The following is an 18284-nucleotide window of genomic DNA, read 5'->3' as shown; positions in this document are numbered from 1 at the left end:
AGAATAATTGGTAGCCTCTGCAGAAAAGTCACAGGCTGAATAGGCATTGGAGATACCCGGAGAGCTGGTGCCCTGCTATTTGTGTGTGGATCCTTTAAGAGCATGCTACATATAGCTGACTCTCTCTCTCCCTCTTTCCCTCTAACTCTATGTAGGGATAATTCTGAAAGCAGTGCCCCATAGTGTTCAGGTTCTGGAAGTGTTTGTGATGCTGCAGTCAGAGCAGAAGCAAGGTCATGCATGCCCTGAGAGGCTGTGGACAAGGTGGAAGAAACAAGTCAGAAAAGAAGAGCTAACAGACCCTGGGAACGAACTAATTAGTGTAATAAAGCTGCTTCCCTGTGAGTAACTCTGAAGTGACCTCTTCTGAGTCAGTCAACTTCTCTTCCCGTCTTTCCCACCCTACTGTGCTGAGCTACACCCAGCCCAGCCTATTGTTACTGACCGTACACAGTATGTTGGGAAGCTTGTGTAGACCCAGCTGGCACTAGCCCAGGTTCGTAGCTAGATGACCATCCCCTTTCATGGGCACCACATTTGGATGCTCTGCTAGCAGATAACAGAAGTGGCTACTGGCTCTTCTCTCTAGTGACACTTGAATTAATTCCCTTCAGTGCCCCAAAAGGGAAGTTGCTGAGTTGGTATTGGCCAGGCAAAGATATCCCAGCTTTGTTTTTCAGGTGATGAGCTGGTATAACTGTCCATTAGTGCTAAGGGGGCTTCCAGAACTCCCCACTGTGTTCTTGAGGAAAAGATTGAATGTAGCCTTTCCCTACACCCCCTCCATTTGCTGTGATCGATATAAACCTTTTATGGCCTGATACTCAAAAGGTACTGAGCAGCCACAGCCTCCACTGGCTTGCTCTTAGTTTTAAAACTATCATTGCACAAAATGATTTTAATGTCTCGGGTTTGTTAGGGGCAGAAGGAATAATATGGTGATTGTTAGGGGGATAGTTTTTGAATGACCTGACAGGATTTGAAGCAGCTCTAGATGTGGAGATTGGGTTCCCTTTTGCTCCTTGTCCCCATCTAATGAAGAGGGTATTTTTAACTCCCTTTGGCATACAGGACTTGACTGGGGATGGATTATTTTGATTGAGTTGTATGCCCTGTTTATTAGGTCAGTCAATGCAATTTAGGGAATATGTGTATACATATTCTACCAATCAACTTGATTACAGCTGTCCCTTCATGAAGCTCCAAACCACCCAGTTCCTTAATGTATGTTGTCTTACCTGTGTGCCTTATGAAGGTTGCATGGATTTGGAACTATAGAAAATGATTGTTCCCTGTAACAGAGCCTCCTTTCAAATTGTAATAGGGAACTGGGCCCAGTTACTTCAAAACCCCATGACTCAGTGCTTTACTTGACACTTTTCATTTCAGTGTTTCAAGAGTGGAAGGGAGCTCAAGCTTCCCTCAGCCAGGGAGATCCAGCATCAACAAGTCAGGTTCAACCAAGGAAATTTCCTAGTACCTGTAGCTATGGCAGGATCCCTCAGTCTGCTTGCAGCTTAGAAATCTGGCATCAGGAATAGGACTTACCCCCATCTCCTCCAAATAAATAACATTTTAGAAGACTGAACTGTTCCTAGTGGCAGGCTGAGATGCTGCCCTGAGAAGCTAACAGCCAGCAGCATGTAAAGATGAACTGAGACAATTCCTGAGTGCAGCGGGATGTAGCCCTACCAGGAGTACATTTTCATCTATCATACTCAATTTTTTTTACATCCCCTACAGTGATAGGTAACCTGCTCTTGGGCTGCTGCTCCTGTCTTCTCAGGGAATGTACGTTTTGTTGTTACTTCCCGTTCTAGTTACTATCGCCTTTCCAGGCTTCTGCCTATGGTTGGGTGTGCTCTGAGTTAAACTCCTTGGCTCTTAAATGCTGTTGTCTATGGCACAAGGTTTTATGAAAGGCAGGGGATGCTAAGAGTGTCAGAGTCTAGCTCAGGTAGCCAAGGTGATAAACAAAACGAAATGAACATGGGACAGAAATGGGCTCTCCTGCTTTTAGCATTCTGTAAAATTCATGGGTTTAGATCCAGCACGGGCTGGAAGGGATGCAATGGTTCTGTGCAGCTTCTGTATTAAAATGGCAGAAGGCTGCATACAGTAACTTTATTGGGGCATTACTAGGAGGAGAATCAAACTGTTAAAGGTCCACATCAGTTTCACTCATGCTATAGAAGTGGTGTGTCCTGGAGCACAGGGGCAATTCTCTGGGTGTAATATACGCTGGATTTTAGAGCAACAGGAAACTCCTAGGGGCTTCTCACCCCGTGCATTGTCCTTCTAGTAGCAACTATCAACATGAAGGAGAGTGTCTACTACACGCTGTAAGGCCTGATCAGTGCTGCAGTTCACACATCCTGACCTTATATTAAGAACCAACTCTTAAATGCTTGTTTAAAAACAGTTTCTGGGTGATACTTACGTCAGCTTGTTCATGGTATTAAAACAGCTTTTAAACATTCTCTCTGAACACAGGGTTAGGACAGAATGTGCAGAAGTATGAGACTGAGTTGAAGCTGGTTGTTCCAAAGGCCAGTGTGTCAGTCTTTGTACAAAGCTGGGATGTGTGTTTCTAACAAACCTGCTAGATCTGTGCCAGCCAAGTACAAATGACACTTTTCTAAGCCAGTGGGGAGTCCACCCCTGGGACGAAGGGGAGCACACAGCGATTGCTAGGGTCATCTCATGACCAGGACTCTGCAGGTGAAGCACTGTAACAGTGCAGTCTGAGCAGCTCTGCCCATGCCCTCTGCCTGGCTAGTATTGCCCCCAGTGTGGCCAGCTGTAGGTCCCCTCCAGGAGGGCTGATAGTGCACCCACTGAGCAGCTGCAACTGCTCTTCCCACCAGATGAAGAATTTTCATTAATAGCATTCTGTAACCTGGGCTACGCTGTCTCATCCAGGACTGAATCTACCCGGTGTGTGTCTGGCAGGTCTGAAATAAACCCCAATGAATCAGAGGAGTAGGCTAGAGCAGCTCTTAAAAAGCTGTTTATTAACAAAGGGATGAAAAATACATGGTTCTGTAGAAAGAACTTGAAGTAAATTCTTTCCAAGTTTAAAAATAGGTATTTAATTACAGTTTGTGTCCTTCTCAGAGACCTGGCAAACAAGTCCCCCTTTGTAGGTGGCCACGCTATAGGTTGGGAGCTCACTGTAAATAGCCCATTAAGTCTATGAAGAAAAAAGTGCAGCCCAAAACTCTATGCCAGGAAATTCAAGCTTCTCCACGCATGGCAGCCACGTTCTCCCTAAGCTGACGCTATGAAGTAATGCGGGAAATAAATCACTGTCATGGCTCCACTTGGAACAGAAATCTGCTAGGCTTTAGAATCAACAACACTACAGCCTGACCTCTGCCCACAGCCAAGGTGCAGTCCTCTGAGCTCTCTGTATGTGGATCCTCCTTTGATGCTAATAGTTAATTGGACAGGAGTGTTTAACAGGCCCACAGTCTATAGCACGTGATTTAACACAAGGCCTGTTGCTGCAGGCATTTCCTGCCAAACGCAGTTCAGTAAGTGCTTGCAGCATCGGACCCACGCTTTAACGGTAAGCATGTAACAGGGGTTGCACCAACACTAGTGTCAAATCCTAGTGCAGAAGAAGCTGAAGGGAGAAGCCCCAAACGAGCATATTAAATTCATGGACACTTTGTATTTTCACATCAGTAACTGATCAGCAAAAGGAGGACAAGGCTTGGAACATGAAAATGCATTTTTTCCCTCGCTGATGCTCTAGGTTTAATTCTGCTATCAACACCGCCTGGGATGTGCTGAGCACAGTAGGAACTAAGGGGACTCACTACCTCCTGGGCTCACGCCCTTTCTTGGTGGTGGTTGTATCTGCCACCTGGCAAAGGACTGGGAAGACCTTAGTGCGACTTAGGTGTGCAGTGTAGACATAGGGACACAGTCTTACAACAGCGTAGCTAATGCTGTGCCGTTGTAGCTGCTCTTTGTGGCCAGGAGAAAGCTCTCCTAATGAAGGGGCGGTAGATTCGTCAGCAGGAGATTCTCCTGCCAACAAAGTGGTGTCTACACGGGCGCTTTTTGTCATTAAAACTTTTGTCATTCAAGGGGGTATTTTTTCACACCCCTGAGCAACAAAAGTTTTAACAATGAAAGTGCCAATGTAGACACAGCCTAAGAGAAAACTAGCCTTTAACAGGATTTTTTAAATATTTTGTGTTGGCAGATGTTTTTACAGCTAAAATATACTGCATGTCTAATTGTGCACCTCTCGGCTTCAGTAACCAGTGGCCCAGATGCACGAAATCATTCCAGTTAGCTGATTTCTCTAGGAAGACATGGAAATATCACTTCACCTCTGTGGGAGGAGAGCCACATCATTGACATAATAGCCAGTGAGAAAAGCCCACTGAAATAACGAATACTACTATTTTTCTTTACAATGTTTGAAAGTGTGTTTTGGGGGAAAAAGGAATAAATGGGAGTGGGAAAGAAGAGGGCGCTACTACCAAAAGGAGGTGGTTGTGGATTTAAAATAGAAAGAAAACCATTTAACTATTTTACTTTGAGATCTAGGATGGATTGTTGTTTTTACTAGAACCTATGCACAGCTTCCTTTGTTCCTTCATCCCACCCAGCTCGGTGGGCAAGTTAGTAAATGGAGAATCCAGCGTGCACACATACACAAGTTTTGTTTTATTTTAAATCTATCTATGAATGAAAATTTATTTAACTAAAGGAAAATTAAGGAACATAGACACTATGCAAAAGCTTAGTCAAATACTTTTGGGTGCTTCAATGCCTGAGATGCGGTAAAAAGGACCTGATTTTCATAAAGTACTGTAAAAGCAGCAAAGAATCCTGTGGCACCTTATAGACTAAAGGACGTTTTGAAGCATGAGCTTTCGTGGGTGAATACCCACTTCCTCAGATGCATTCACCCACGAAAGCTCATGCTCCAAAATGTCTGTTAGTCTATAAGGTGCCACAGGATTCTTTGCTGCTTTTACAGATCCAGACTAACACAGCTACCCCTCTGATCATAAAGTACTGCACACCTGCCCTCTGAGAATCAGGCTTCTTTAAGGCATCTCAGGTTGGGCTCCCAAAATCAGTAGCTCCTACTAAAAATCATTTTGCTTCTCACTTGTCTAGCTCACGATTGTGGCTTGTCATTCCAATCTCCCTCCATCTCCTACCACCACTCTCAATGTTTCTATTCATTCAGGTAGGACTGGCAAGGACGTCTTACATTTGCTAACAGTTTTTAGCACTTCCCTGTTGTTGGGAAAGATTTCTGCTCAACTCAATTAGTTTTTCATTTCTACTTTCTCCATGCTGCAGCGAGCTCTTCGTTGTTGGTGTGTTGCCAGCAGCAGCCTGTCAGAGTCCAAGGCCTGAAGGGCTCATTGTGATCATCTAGTCAAGGGGTTCTCAAACTGGTGTACTGGTGCCCCCTTTCACATAGCAAGCCTCTGAGTGCAATGTCCCATCCCCCCACTCCTTATAAATTAAAAACTTTTTTATATATATGTCTCACTATTCTAAATGCTGGAGGTGAGAGAGAGTTTGGGGGTTGAGGCTGACAGGTCACAACCCTCAGTTTGAGAACCCCTGATCTAGTCTGACCGCTTGTACAACAGAGGCCCTCAAACTTCCCGTAAGATCATTCCTAGAGCAGATCTTTCAGAAAACTATCCACCCTTGATTTAAAAATCATCAGTGATGGAACCATTTACACAGGGGTGGGGTGGATTCTCTAATGGCTAATTATTCTTATTAAAAAATTATACCTTGTAAGTCCAGTATAAAGTTGTCTAGTATCTGAAGCTAGAGGCCAATTCTTCAGGTTTAGCTCCAGAATCCCCAAAACTGAACACTGTTGTGTGGTCTGTATCGAAACAGCCCCTGTAATTACATTCTAACAAAATGGCAGGAGTGTTGCTGACTATCTGGGAGAGATTGTGTGAATTAGCTCCAGTAAGGAATATTAAAAATAACCAACACCTAAAGTCCAAGATCTTGCTTTTCAGGAGTGTTGAGCACCAGGGCTGGCTTTAGCAAGTGCGGGGCCCGATTCCTGGGGCTTGTACTCACTGGGCGGTGCTCCCAGTCTTCAGTGGCACTTTAGATTGCAAGCCAGGGCTCTAGGCAGAAGAGCAGGCCTGTGGGGCTTGCCACACTCTGGCTGGGTTTGTGGGGCAGCCGTGCTCTGGCCGGAGCTCCGGTCAGGAGAGCGGGGCCACAGGGCTTGCCATGCTCTGACCGGTGCTTTGGCCAGAGGAATGGGGCTGCTGAAGACCCGGCGGAGTGGACCGCTGCCAGGGTGCATTAAAAAAAATTTTAAAAGGCACTTAAGGTGCAGGCCCTGATTCTGGGGAATTGGCCAAATCAGCTTTAAGCCGGCCCTGCTGAGCATCCACACCTCCATTGACAGTTGATGGGAAAATTAGACCTCAGGTACCAGGCAGGAATGAGTATCAATGCTGAAGGCAACAGCAGAAAATGCCAGGCATGGATGGCTTACAGTTCTACTCAGGATCTCCCAATGCTCACAAGCTTTTTCTCAGTCCACTGGGGATATGGCTGTGAGCTTGTGGCTCTTGCACCCTTAATTGTGCCTATAAATAAGCTATAAAGAGACTTATTTACATAATACATCTATATCCATGTATCAAAGCACATAGAGCTGCCAGGGGTTTGATTTGATTACACGGACATAGCACTTTTATAGGGTGCTTAGACAATTTGACATAGTTCTCTAAGGCACTGTCCCACTCGGCAAAAGTGTGGAGTAACAACACAGGCACCTTGCTGGTGGGGGAAGGGCAAAGTGTTCTTAAAAAGCCAGTTAATCAGACTCTTTTACATGCTGTGACGTCCGCAGTGCAGATGGATGCCTTGGTAAGCCTGCTGTCTCCAAGTGCTGGAACAGTACTTGTAATACTCAGCTTGTCCAAACTGGAAAGAACACACTCAAAAGCAAATAATCCGCTCTTCATCTGCAAAGGCTTTGGCCTCTTCTTGGTTGATTGGGTTCCCATTTAAGCTAATATGAGGGGGAGAAAAAGGAAACAAAAAATTGCGAATTTTTGCTTATTTTGCACTTTTTGGTAATTTCATGTCTTCTGCTTTTTCAAGCCTTTGGAGTGGCAATCAAAGTTTCCTAGGCCTCTGTGTCCTACTCACCCACCAAATGTGCATACCTGGGCTCCCCCGTAACTAGGTCACATTGTAGTTCTGATGGACACACGGGGCAAGATTTTTCAAAAAGTAGTGTCTAAAATTAGTTTTTCTCTAGGCACTCTAATGTGCTGAGCACCCAACAGCTCCCATGTAAGTGAATCAGAGCTGGTTAGGTGCTCTGTGCTCTTGAGAACCCAGCCCCCTTATTATAAAGGTAGAAGGCTAACTTAGACCGCCAACATTAGATGTTTTAGCTTTATGCTAATCAAGGTGACTCTGCAGTTGGAGTAAGACAATCCCCTACTGCTTTGAACTGCTCAGGAGGTGAACGATATGTTTGATTATATTATGAAAAGAGGGATCCAGCTGACTAAGGTCCCCAGGTGCGGGAATCTTGTGTAACCAAATGAACAGAGCCTTGTTCCCGCTTTTGCCCTCATTATTCCTTATTCGCCTGAGCAGAGCAAATATACTAAGGGCAACTTAATTTGCTGGGATGTTTCCTTTAGTATATTTTTTTAATAGTGATATTGCTTTAGGTCAACATTTTCAATTGCTGCTGCCTAAAATTATGCCCTTGTACATAAATAGCCTGGTTTTCACATCCTACCACCGCTCAGCACCTCTGAGAAACAAACCACTTTTATTTAGAAACCTAAATATAGATTTGGGAACCTTCCTTCAGTTTGAAAATATTAGAGGGGGTGGGTGGGTGACAAACAGTGAGAGAAAACATGTACACACACCACACGCCCCAAGTGCAGCTCTTTAATGGAGCCCCTCCCCAATGTCTGCTGCAGTGGAACACAGGTGGTGACTGACAAGCTTTCAAAGTAGGGACATTGTGGCCTGGCACTTAAGAAAAAAAAAATTTTTTTTTAACAAAATGTACATTGTACAAAATTACAGCCTGAAAGCAGTAGCGCTAAAAATAGCTCAATTCTACTGACTATTCCACTCCTAGGAGCTGGCAGAAGGAACAGGCTTTGGCTTTCTGCCTCAAAACACAAGTGGCTTGTGATGCCTACCTAATCTAAAACAAGCAAATCTTGCAAAAAGTTAATCTCCTGGTAGCTTAGCACCTTGACTGTGCATGGAGTGCTGTCTGAAAAAAGAAAATCAAAGCACAAATTCTGTGAACCAAATTATTAATGTTAATTAAATGCAGCCATCACCTGCTTGTCTGGCTTTGGCTCCTTGGTAGCAGAAACATGTTGAAGAAAGCTTGAAAATAATATTCAGATCAAACAGAACTCAGGCTACAAAATTAGGCCCTGATTCATCAAACACCTATGCATGTGCTTTGCTTTCTCCAGGAAAGCGATCAGATTGAAGCCAAAGGGACTGCGCACATGAGCAAAGCAGAGGTGTAAGTGTTGGAAGAGGCGGGTCCTTCAAAATCTAAATCCCACAGGCTGGAGATATAAGATCCCCGCCTAGAAATGTGCTCTCAACCAGGAGTCCAGGGCTCACTGGGGCTAAGGGCAGAAAGCACAAGCAACTTTGCTTTGTGGGACCCCAGGTAACAGCCCTGCTATCTACCCTGTTATGCCAGCCTTGATGTTTAATCCACTGGATATGCAGAAAAACAGTTGTGGCACAAGTGGGCCATAGAATTTTTATAGCATTTGGTTGGGGGGAGAGGGGGAGAGAAGAGGGCCTCAGAAAGAAAAAAGTCAAGATCCCCTGCTCTAAATTCTGATTTACTTCAAGTGTCATATGGTCAAAGCATCTGAAAGGAAAGTGTTACGAAGCAACCCTCTGAAGAGTGGGATCTTACCAGATTTCTTTAATGGTTGTGTTCTCCTGGAGACCTTCGCTGAGGTATTTGGCCCCTTTGGCTGTAATCTGATTCTGGATAAGCCTAAGAATAAAGCACCATGTCAAACGAACTGTTTAGCTCTGACTTGTAGCATCCCTTCTCTTGCACACTTGGGGTATTTGATGCAGAAATCAACAGTGGGAGGTAAGCTCTGCTTGACACTGATGAGCAGGGTTAACTGTTTGCCAAGAAGAGGTAGTTTCTGATTACCATCTGCATGGATGGCATGCCAGCATCTGACAATCTTCCCAACAGCTGCGCTACTACCTGCAAAACCAAGAGTCTTAGAGCCTCTTGATTTCAAAGTGTTTGCGTGTGTGTTTCAGGGTTAGTGAGCTGAATTATGCAATTGATGATACATCTGCTGTTTGGTAAGTGGGAGCTGATTACTATCAGTGTGGAATTATGAACACTGGATCTATTGACACATGAAAAGTTCTTTATTATATTTTCTACTTAACAAGGACTCTTCATGGAATAGCAGACCAATTTTGTGCATAAATCCTGGGGCAGGCTGGGTGTTTAGTGGTCACTATTTGCCATGTGAGCAATCCAAATGAAATTCTAAATGGATTGGAGTCTCTTGAGTATCAGGCCGGCAAGGATTGGGATCTCTTTGGAGACACTGCACCAAACAGCCATAGTGTCAGCAAATGCAACTCCCAGTGAAGTCAACAGGAGTTGCTACCGCTTATGCCAGGGATGAAATAAGGTCAATATGTTCCCCCTTGTGTGGGCCGGAGGGAAAAGTGTGCACCATGTATTGTTCACAGCAAATTAGTTATGAGTACAGGTATTAATTCCAAATGGAGTTCGTCATAATCAAGCCATAGACTAGACAGAAATGTAGCTGCAGTAATATATAGGTAAGATGGTCACTCACTAGTTATAAATCACACTTGATATAAGAGTTGAAATTGAAAGATACAAAAGACATAAGAATAGAAAAGGAGACAGCATGAGATCCGCATTAACTGCTCTAGAATAGAACTGTTGTCTCAAATTCAAAAGCTACCCCCTGCTGAAATATTGTAAAAATACTCAGCCGAGGCAAACACCACCCACCTTGTAGCTTGTCATGATATGCCACACATACTCTAAGATCCCGGGATTGGCAGAGATTCAGGACTCAGAAAATCAAATTAATTCTCAAAAATCTCTCTCAGTGGGGAGAAAAGGAAGAATTACCTTGAAGAACTTTCTGAACTTGGCCAACAAATTGAAATGTTGAGTGTGCTTTCAGCTACTGGAAGAATATTTGGCTCCGTCTCAAGTACAAATATCTACCCTGGTCAATTTGCCATTTCAAAGCATCAGGTAGCTTAACCAAGAAAGGCAGGATATAAACTTGTCTACTGGCAGCAGCACCCATGCTTTACTGAGCCACTGTGCCCGCTCTGACCCAAAGGGTGCTGTGCTCCCACTATTTTAAGGCAGATTTATAATAAACTATGGCCAAAATGTTCAAATGTATTTGCTTAAAAGCTAAGCACCCTAAATCAGGGCCCGTTTTTGCTTTCAGAGGTGGTGATTCCCCAGAGCCTCCACTCTTTGCAATAGGAGCTGCAAGTGCTCAGGACGTTTACTGAGGCATCTAAATGCAGATTCAGGTGCCTAACTTTATGCATGTTTTTTCAAAAGTTTAAAACAAAAAAAAGTACAGCAGCAGCTCAGTTTCACTTGTCACCCACGTAGCCCAGGAGTGCCCGAACACGTCCAGGCATTGCAAAGATGGCTCACTGGGACCTGCATAGACTTGGAAGTTGAAGTTTTTATGTGATGGCTGACAAAGAGCCACCTTGTCTAAATGTAATTAACTCACCATAAATGCGCTAGCTTCTTGTTGACTCTCAGCATCTCTGCAAAACTCGCTGCAGCTTCATCATCTATCGCATTTTTAGTCAACCTAATTAGGAGAGACAGTTTGTTCAGAAACTCTGTTGACCATTTTAACATTTGCTGCTCAATTATTTAAGAGCTGACAGTGCACTCAGCTTTGGACAAGCCACAAATAGTTCCTGTCCTGAGCAGCTTAAGAAGACTGGACACGCACCCCCCCTGGACAGAAGGCAGGAGAGGCAAAGAGACTACCTACTTGATTTTTATTAACACTGGGGCGGTGACATGGGTTAGCAGGTGTGTGCCTTGCAGAATGGGACGGGGCTGTGTATGAGAAGGTAGATACAATGCACTGGAAGACAGACAGGTCCAGAATGAAAGTAGCATTAGAGAAACCACGAAGGCTGTGGGAACAGAAACAAAAAACTTGTCTCACGTAACAAAAGTGCTAGGAGACAAGACTCAGGTCTACACATAAAAAGCTGCAGTGGCACAGCTGCACTGCTGTAGCACTCCACTGAAGGCATTATTATGCCAGCAGGAGGGCAGTTAATCCACCACCATGAGAGGCAGTAGCTAAGCCAACACAAGAAGCCCTCCCGTTAACACAACACTACCTGCACTTGGGGTTAGGTTGGTATAACTATATTGCTCAGGGGTGTGGATTTTTCACACCCCTGAGCAACGCAGTTATACTGATGAAAGTGAAGTGTAGACCTAGCCTAAAGAGATGTCTATACTTCAAGCTGGGGGTGTGATTCCCAGCTCGAGGAGACATTCCTGCGCCCGTTAGATAAGAGTTAGCACTCCAACGCAGCTATGGAAAAGACCTGTCATAAAGAACACGTAATCGTCCTTTACCTTTGCACCCATTCTAAAGTGAAATGATCAATATTTTCCAATGAGAAAGTAAACATAAGTTGCAGCTTCCCTTTGCAACCCATTAACAATGAGCAAGGGGGCAGATATTTCCATAGAATGAACAGATATTGCTTACCAAAATATTTTCACGGTGTTGTTGTGCTTCAAAGCTTCGGCAATGCTTTTGCCTCCTTCTGGCGTGATGCCATTGAATGCAAGACTGGGAAACAAGAGAGAGGAATATATAAAAATAGCCAGCATCTCCATTTTACAAAAAGCCTGAATTATCTTTTAATCACTCCTAATACAGAGCATATAGAGAGTGATTTACATGCTCAAAGGGCTCTACAAACTGTAACTAATTAAGACTTTACAAGCGGAAGCATTTTAACTACATGCTTTGTTACTGTTGTACAGCCTGGGTCCAACTCTGCCCTCAGTTACACAGGTCACAAGGTTTGGCATCAGATAGTTGTACTTACAGGACTGACAGCAGAATTGTGACCGGTGGCTTTGAGTGCCATGGTGGAAAATGTTTTTGGCACCAGTGCTATCTCCACCAGTAGCTAATCCAAAAAAGCCCCAAACCACCAGGGACCCAGCCAACCATAAAGCTGCGAATCTGTCACGGATTCCATGACTTTCCAGGACTTCTGCAGCAGCTGGTGCATCTGGCCCGGGGCCACCTAAGCAGCTCAGGCAGCCCCTGGGCCAGCTGCACTGACCACTGCTGGGGCAGTCTTGGGCCATACCGCCTGCCTCCCCCAGCACCAGTGAGGGTCCCAAACCACATGCCGCCACTCCCCCAGCTGTAGCAGGGGTCCCAGGCCACATGCCATCCTCCCCTCCCCCAGCATCCAGGCCACCCTCCCACCCCAGAGCACCTGTGGTGCCCCCAGGCCGTCCACTACGCCAGAGCCCCCAAGATTTAGTCAGGTATATAGTACAAGTCATGGACAGGTCACGGGCTGTGAATTTTTGTTTACTGCTCATGATCTGTCCATGACTTTTACTAAAAATACTCATGACTAAAACATAGCCTTAATTATACATACACACAGTTTTCAGTGCAGAGGATAGAGGGAAAGATTTAAAAACCCTATCTTCAGCTACACATTGGTAAGAGTATCTGCCTAATACTAAGCTCCAAGTTTCAGGTCTTTAAAAAGCAGCTCTTCTAAGTCCCTCTAAAAGCTAAACATGAGCTGGCATTATTGCAGGGATGACCAGTGAGATTAGGCCTTGTGCTAGCTAGCTGCCCAGGACTGGGCAACCACTTACCATATATACTCGATCATAAGCCGCTTCGTTTATAAGCCAACCCCCCCCCCAAGATGGATAAGTAAAAATGGAAAATTTTTATGACCCATTCATAAGCCAACCCTGTAATTCAGGGGTCAGCAAACTTTGGCTCCTGGGCCATCAGGATAAGCCAGCCGCTGCTGGGCCAAGATGGTTTGTTTACCTTAAGCGTCGCAGGCACGGAGGTAAACCTAAGTAAACAAAGTGTCCTGGTGCACTAGCTGCTTACCCTGACGAGCTGGGACAGCAACTGGTGGGGAAATGTTTTTTGGGGGGAAGCTGGGGGTCAAGGGAGTAACCCCTGTGACCACCCCTCACATGGCCCCACCCCTAGCCCAGGACCCCCACACTCTCCCCATTCCATCCCTTCCCACCTTATCTGAGGAGAGCCAGGGGAGGATGACTCTGGCCTGGCTGGCGCTGCCCCAGTAGGCTGGACAGCGCGGCCACAGCCTGCTCTGGCGGGCCAGATCAAGCGGCGCAGCCGCAGCATGTTCCAGCAGGCCGCGTTGGGTGACACAGTCACAGCGTGCTCCAGCAGGCCAGGTGGTGCGGCCGCAGCCCGCTCTGGTTCTCTGCAGCCTGCCAGCCCCAGAGCTGCAGCTGCTTTGGAGGCTGAGGGGAGAGCAGTGTGGCCAGAAGCAGACAGACCTATACAAGAGGAGCCACACACACAAGTGTCGCTGGTTGATTTCTTCTTATTGGGTGCAGAGCTTGCCAAGCCTATTTGCAGAAGCGTCATCAGCCAAGTGCCAGAGGCTTCTGATCACCATCAAATCTGGTCAGAGGGTAGTTGTGATGTGTGACATTGTGTGCATGGGCCACAACCATGCGTGGGATCCTCTCGTTAGCCCTACGTGTAAAGGCTGGGTGCAAACTGACCCTTAACTGTTCAAAACAGGTTCAGAAGGGTCCATGAACGGTGTGACAAGTCAAAGCCAGGTACGCGCATGGATGGGTCAGTTATAAGAATTGCTGATGATGCTGCATTTGGCTGAGGACAATCCGTCAACACTTATCTGCAGTACTCTCAGGGCTAGCCCGATGGCTCAAATGTTGGGGGGAGGCATTGCATCAGGAATGTCAGCTGGCAAACAACTGAGATTCAGTCATACAAAGAACCTTGAATGTGGTTCACTGGTTGAATCATCAATTTCCCTGGTATGAACCAGGTAAGTGGAGCAGTTTAACTAAACCAACATTAAGTTAGACCAGTGTGACTTCAGTGTGTAGACAAACCCTGAAGCAGCAATTATTGGTTGCTGCCAGAGGCAGGATTCCAAACTAAAGGTCTGGCCTGATAAGGTTATTCTTATGTTCCAATCAATGACGTGCAAGCAAGCACACTTCTTCATTAAAGTCCATGATGATTAGTGATTAGTCTAGTTAAAAGCCTGAATTCTGAAGGGGCCATGCACCTGGAATTCTGACTGACCACAGGGAAACTGCAGATATTCAGCACCTGTGATGACTGGACTTAAGTAAAATGATGACATGCTAAAAGATTGAAACAAAAATTATTTTAGGGCCATCTTCATCTATCCTTAAACTTTGCATAAAACCCACCATTCACACTAATGGATATTCAATAGATTAAACAAGATTAAAGTACTCTAGGTTCAGAATGTAAATTGCTAATTTAAGAACTCTAAATTAAGAATGATTATATAGACAGCATCCTGATCAAATTTGTAAATGACACAAAGCTAAAGGGGAGTTCCCAAAACATTGGAGGATAGAGCTAGAATTCAGAGGGATCTTGATAATTTGAAGAACTGGGCTATAGACAACAAGCTGAAATTCAACAAAGACGAATGTAAGGTGCTACACTTGGTGAAGAAAAACCAAATGCACAAATACGGAATGGGGGATAACTGACTTGGCAGCAGCACTGCTGAGAAGGATCTGAGAGTTGTGGTGGATCACAACCTCAACATGAGTCAGCAATGTGATGCTGTTACAGAAAAAGCAAATGCAATTTTAGACTACGTTAACAGAGGCATAGCATACAAGTCACAGCAGGTGATAGTACTACTCTACTCAGTGCTGGTTAGGCCTCAGCTGGAGTACTGTGCCCAATTTTGGTCACCAATGTATAGGAAGGATGTAGAGAAACTGGAAAAGATCCAGAGGCCAGTGACAAAGATGATCAAAGGGATGGAACTCAAGCCATATGAGCAAAGCCTGAAGGAAGTGGGTATGTTTAGTTTGGAAAAGAGGAGATTAAAGGATGGCAAGACAGAGGCCTTGAAATATTTTAAAGTTGGAGAAAAGTTGTCCTCTCTTGCCACAGAGGGCAGGACAAGAGGCAATGGGTTCAAACAACAGCACAGCAGATTTAGATTAAATCTCAGGAAAAACTTTCTAACTGTAAGAACAGCAGAGGAATGGCACAAACTGCCTAGGGAGCTTGTGGAAGCTCCTTCACTGGAGGTTTTCAAAAGGAGGCCGGATGGCCATCTGTCTTGGATGGTTTAGACACAACAAATCCCACATCTCGGCAGGAGGTTAGACCAAATGAGCCTTGTGGTCCCCTCTAACCCTATGGTTCTAAGAATGAGGCAGGTGCAAAGGCAGAATTCATACTGCACATGCAATGACGGCAGCTTGCCAGTGCATATCATCGTATTTGCTTCTGTAAGCACTAAATGCATGAACAAATTTGTTCCAGAGTAAGAGTGCCAGGCAAGCAGAACCCAGCTTAATGCTGGCTCAAGGTGTATCACACCTGAGATAAGACTTCTAGAGGAATTCCGCAGTGAGGAGAAGGCTCGCTTAGGTAGTTTTTATATTTGAACAAAAATCTAGGTCGCTGCAGCTGTTCATCATTTCGTTTTGTTTCAGGCAGTCATCTGCTCAGAGAAAACAGGGCAGAGCTCTAGCTATGAAATCACGGATAGTCTGAGACAGTAGCACAGAGCTCTCCAGAGATCCAGAATGTCTTAACCACGCTCCCTGTTTCTCTACTGAAGAAACTAGTGAAGTGCACCATCTTGTGGGGAAAGCAAGCAAGGATATTTGCTCTTTCAAGAGAGGGTCATGGAGTTTAGTGTAACTGGGAGACAAAATGAAAGTAATTGAGCCAAAAAAAAAAGGCGGGGATAAGGGGGGGGAGGAGAGCATGCACTGAAACTGGGTGGAAGTGGCCGTGAAAATTATTTTAAAATTCACAGCAAGAATTGAAAACATTAACACAAATAGGTATGAGTTGAAGTGATGAGATTTACAAGTCTAGCTTCCCCACATACCAGATTGCCAACTTCAAATATTTTAGTGCTTTCCGATACTAGTTTCAAGCTTAGATACTGAACTTCATTACCAACACTGTCTCATGGATCACTATTATTTATACTCTGGTAGCCCTGTTTTGCAAACACTTAACCAGAACATGATCCCTGTCCTGTAGAGTTTACAGTCTAAGGCCATGTCTACACTAGCACTTTTGTCAGTAAAACACACGTCACTCAGGGGTGTGAAAAAACACCTGCCTGACCGACATAAGTGACCCCAACAGAAGCACCGGTGTGGACACTCTCCCACTGACATAGCTATCACTGCTCATTGGGAACGGTTTAAGTATGTCAATGGGAGAGACCTCTCCCATCAGCATAGAGCGGCTACATGGGAGATCTTACAGCGGCGCAGCTGTATCAGTACAGCTGTGCCACTGTAAGGTCTCTAGTGTAGACATAACCTAAGAAATAGTACAGAAACTGCATGTTTCTCCTCAAGAGAGCAGGTTTTACTAGTATGCAGTGCACCAGGGGCCTATTTCTCCATCACCCTGCGATGTGTGCAGTCATTTGCACCATTACAAAGTAGGTGCCAAGTGCTACCAAATGAGAATGGAAAATGGGTTTACGGGAGCATTGATGGTGCAAGGCAGCAGAGAAGCAGGCCCTAGGCCGTAACTTGGAGCATTATGAAAAGAGAAAATGACAGACATACAAAGGACAACCTGCGTTGTGACTGAAAATCCCGCCTGATCCCAGATCTCAGGCTCGCGTCTTGTTTGACTCAGGGACCTGTTAGCCTACAGAGGAAAGGCTCCATTACCAAACACTTTGCAGACAAAGCCTCTCCAGATCAGCTCTGTTTTCAAAGCCAGTTAGAAAGGCAGGTGTTCTCTAAAGCCGATTTATTACCTCACATTTGTTAAGGAGGGGTGATTCCTCAGCGCCTCTGCAAATGCCTTTGCTCCTTCATCTCCAACCTGGTTACCCCACATCCTGGCAAGGAAAGAAAACAGAGAAAAATAAAGAACAAGGATCTAGCGTCATCCTTATCAGATTCCCCCACTAGTAACCTTATAGTACTGACCAGGGATCCAAGCCCGTGAGGGACTTGACCCCCTTCACTCCCATTGATCCTTGCAGGTTCCATTCCCACGAGGGGCGGCTCCAGGCACCAGCACACGCCTGAAGCGGCAAGCCACAGGGGGCGCTCTGCCGGTCGCGATGAGGGCAGCAGGCAGGTTGCCTTCAGCGGCATGCCTGCAGAGGGTCAGCTGGTCCCACGGCTTTGGCAGACCTCCCGCAGGTGTGCCGCCAAATCCGCGGGACCTCCCGCAGGCAAGCCGCCGAAGGCAGCCCGCCTGCCATGCTCGGGGCGGCAAAATACCTAGAGCCGCCCGATTCCCAATCACTTACAGGACTGAGCACTTAGGGTTCAATTCTGTAAAGGTGCAGCCCACAGGGAGCACTGGGAGATAGTTTGCCTGAGTGGGAGTGTTTCTTGGACTGAGCTGGGATCCACCTGCAGCTACACCTCTTTAGGGGATACTTTTCCATGCACGCTGATCCTGCTCTGAGCTGGTGTGGTGGAGGGACTATCATCCTTTCTCTTCCCTGCCCCCTTTAGGGTGCTTAGCACAGTCTCTCTGTTACCTTGCATGCAGAGACTGCCACTGTACCTGGCCCTTGCCCAGCCCAGGCAGGATGTGTGTAGGGGAAGAAGCTCCTTGTGCCCACTCCAGCCCCACGCCAGTGCAAGGGCCAGGCCTGGAATGGAGGTGGATACTAAAGCAGCCCTGCAGGCTCTCCATCCTCAGTAACGTGTGAAAATAAAATGGTGATAATTCTGTTATCACCATACCAGGCCAGAGGAGTTGTTGGCATCTCAATAGCAGATTGCCACCAGGGCGACTAAAATCACCGGGAACCTCCGTTGGCAGTCTGCTCTTGAGATGACAACAACTCCTCGTGGCTGGGCCAAACCTCGCGGTCACAATGCCCAGAGCAGGGAGCTGGGTCCAGCCCCGTAGGAGAGAAGCTGCTGCAGTGGG

General features: G+C 45.8%; 1 protein-coding gene across 7 annotated transcripts in view; it reads right to left on the bottom strand.

Moving 5' to 3' along the window:
- Positions 1 to 5477: 5477 nt before the first annotated feature.
- NOD1 (nucleotide binding oligomerization domain containing 1) overlaps positions 5478 to 18284 on the bottom strand; it is a 48314-nt gene continuing 35507 nt past the window's right edge. For all 7 annotated transcript variants that reach the window (XM_030551059.1, XM_030551056.1, XM_030551061.1 and 4 more), the window contains 5 exons: positions 17146 to 17229; positions 11835 to 11918; positions 10821 to 10904; positions 8957 to 9040; positions 5478 to 7039 (listed from right to left, as the gene is read on the bottom strand). In XM_030551059.1, coding sequence (XP_030406919.1) covers positions 6967 to 7039; positions 8957 to 9040; positions 10821 to 10904; positions 11835 to 11918; positions 17146 to 17229 — 409 coding nt within the window. In that variant the 3' untranslated portion in view covers positions 5478 to 6966. The remainder of the gene's footprint in view (positions 7040 to 8956; positions 9041 to 10820; positions 10905 to 11834; positions 11919 to 17145; positions 17230 to 18284) is intronic.

Source organism: Gopherus evgoodei, chromosome 2 (assembly GCF_007399415.2).
Source record: "Gopherus evgoodei ecotype Sinaloan lineage chromosome 2, rGopEvg1_v1.p, whole genome shotgun sequence".
Classification (NCBI taxonomy): domain Eukaryota; kingdom Metazoa; phylum Chordata; order Testudines; family Testudinidae; genus Gopherus; species Gopherus evgoodei.
This window is presented reverse-complemented; position numbering and strand designations above follow the sequence as displayed.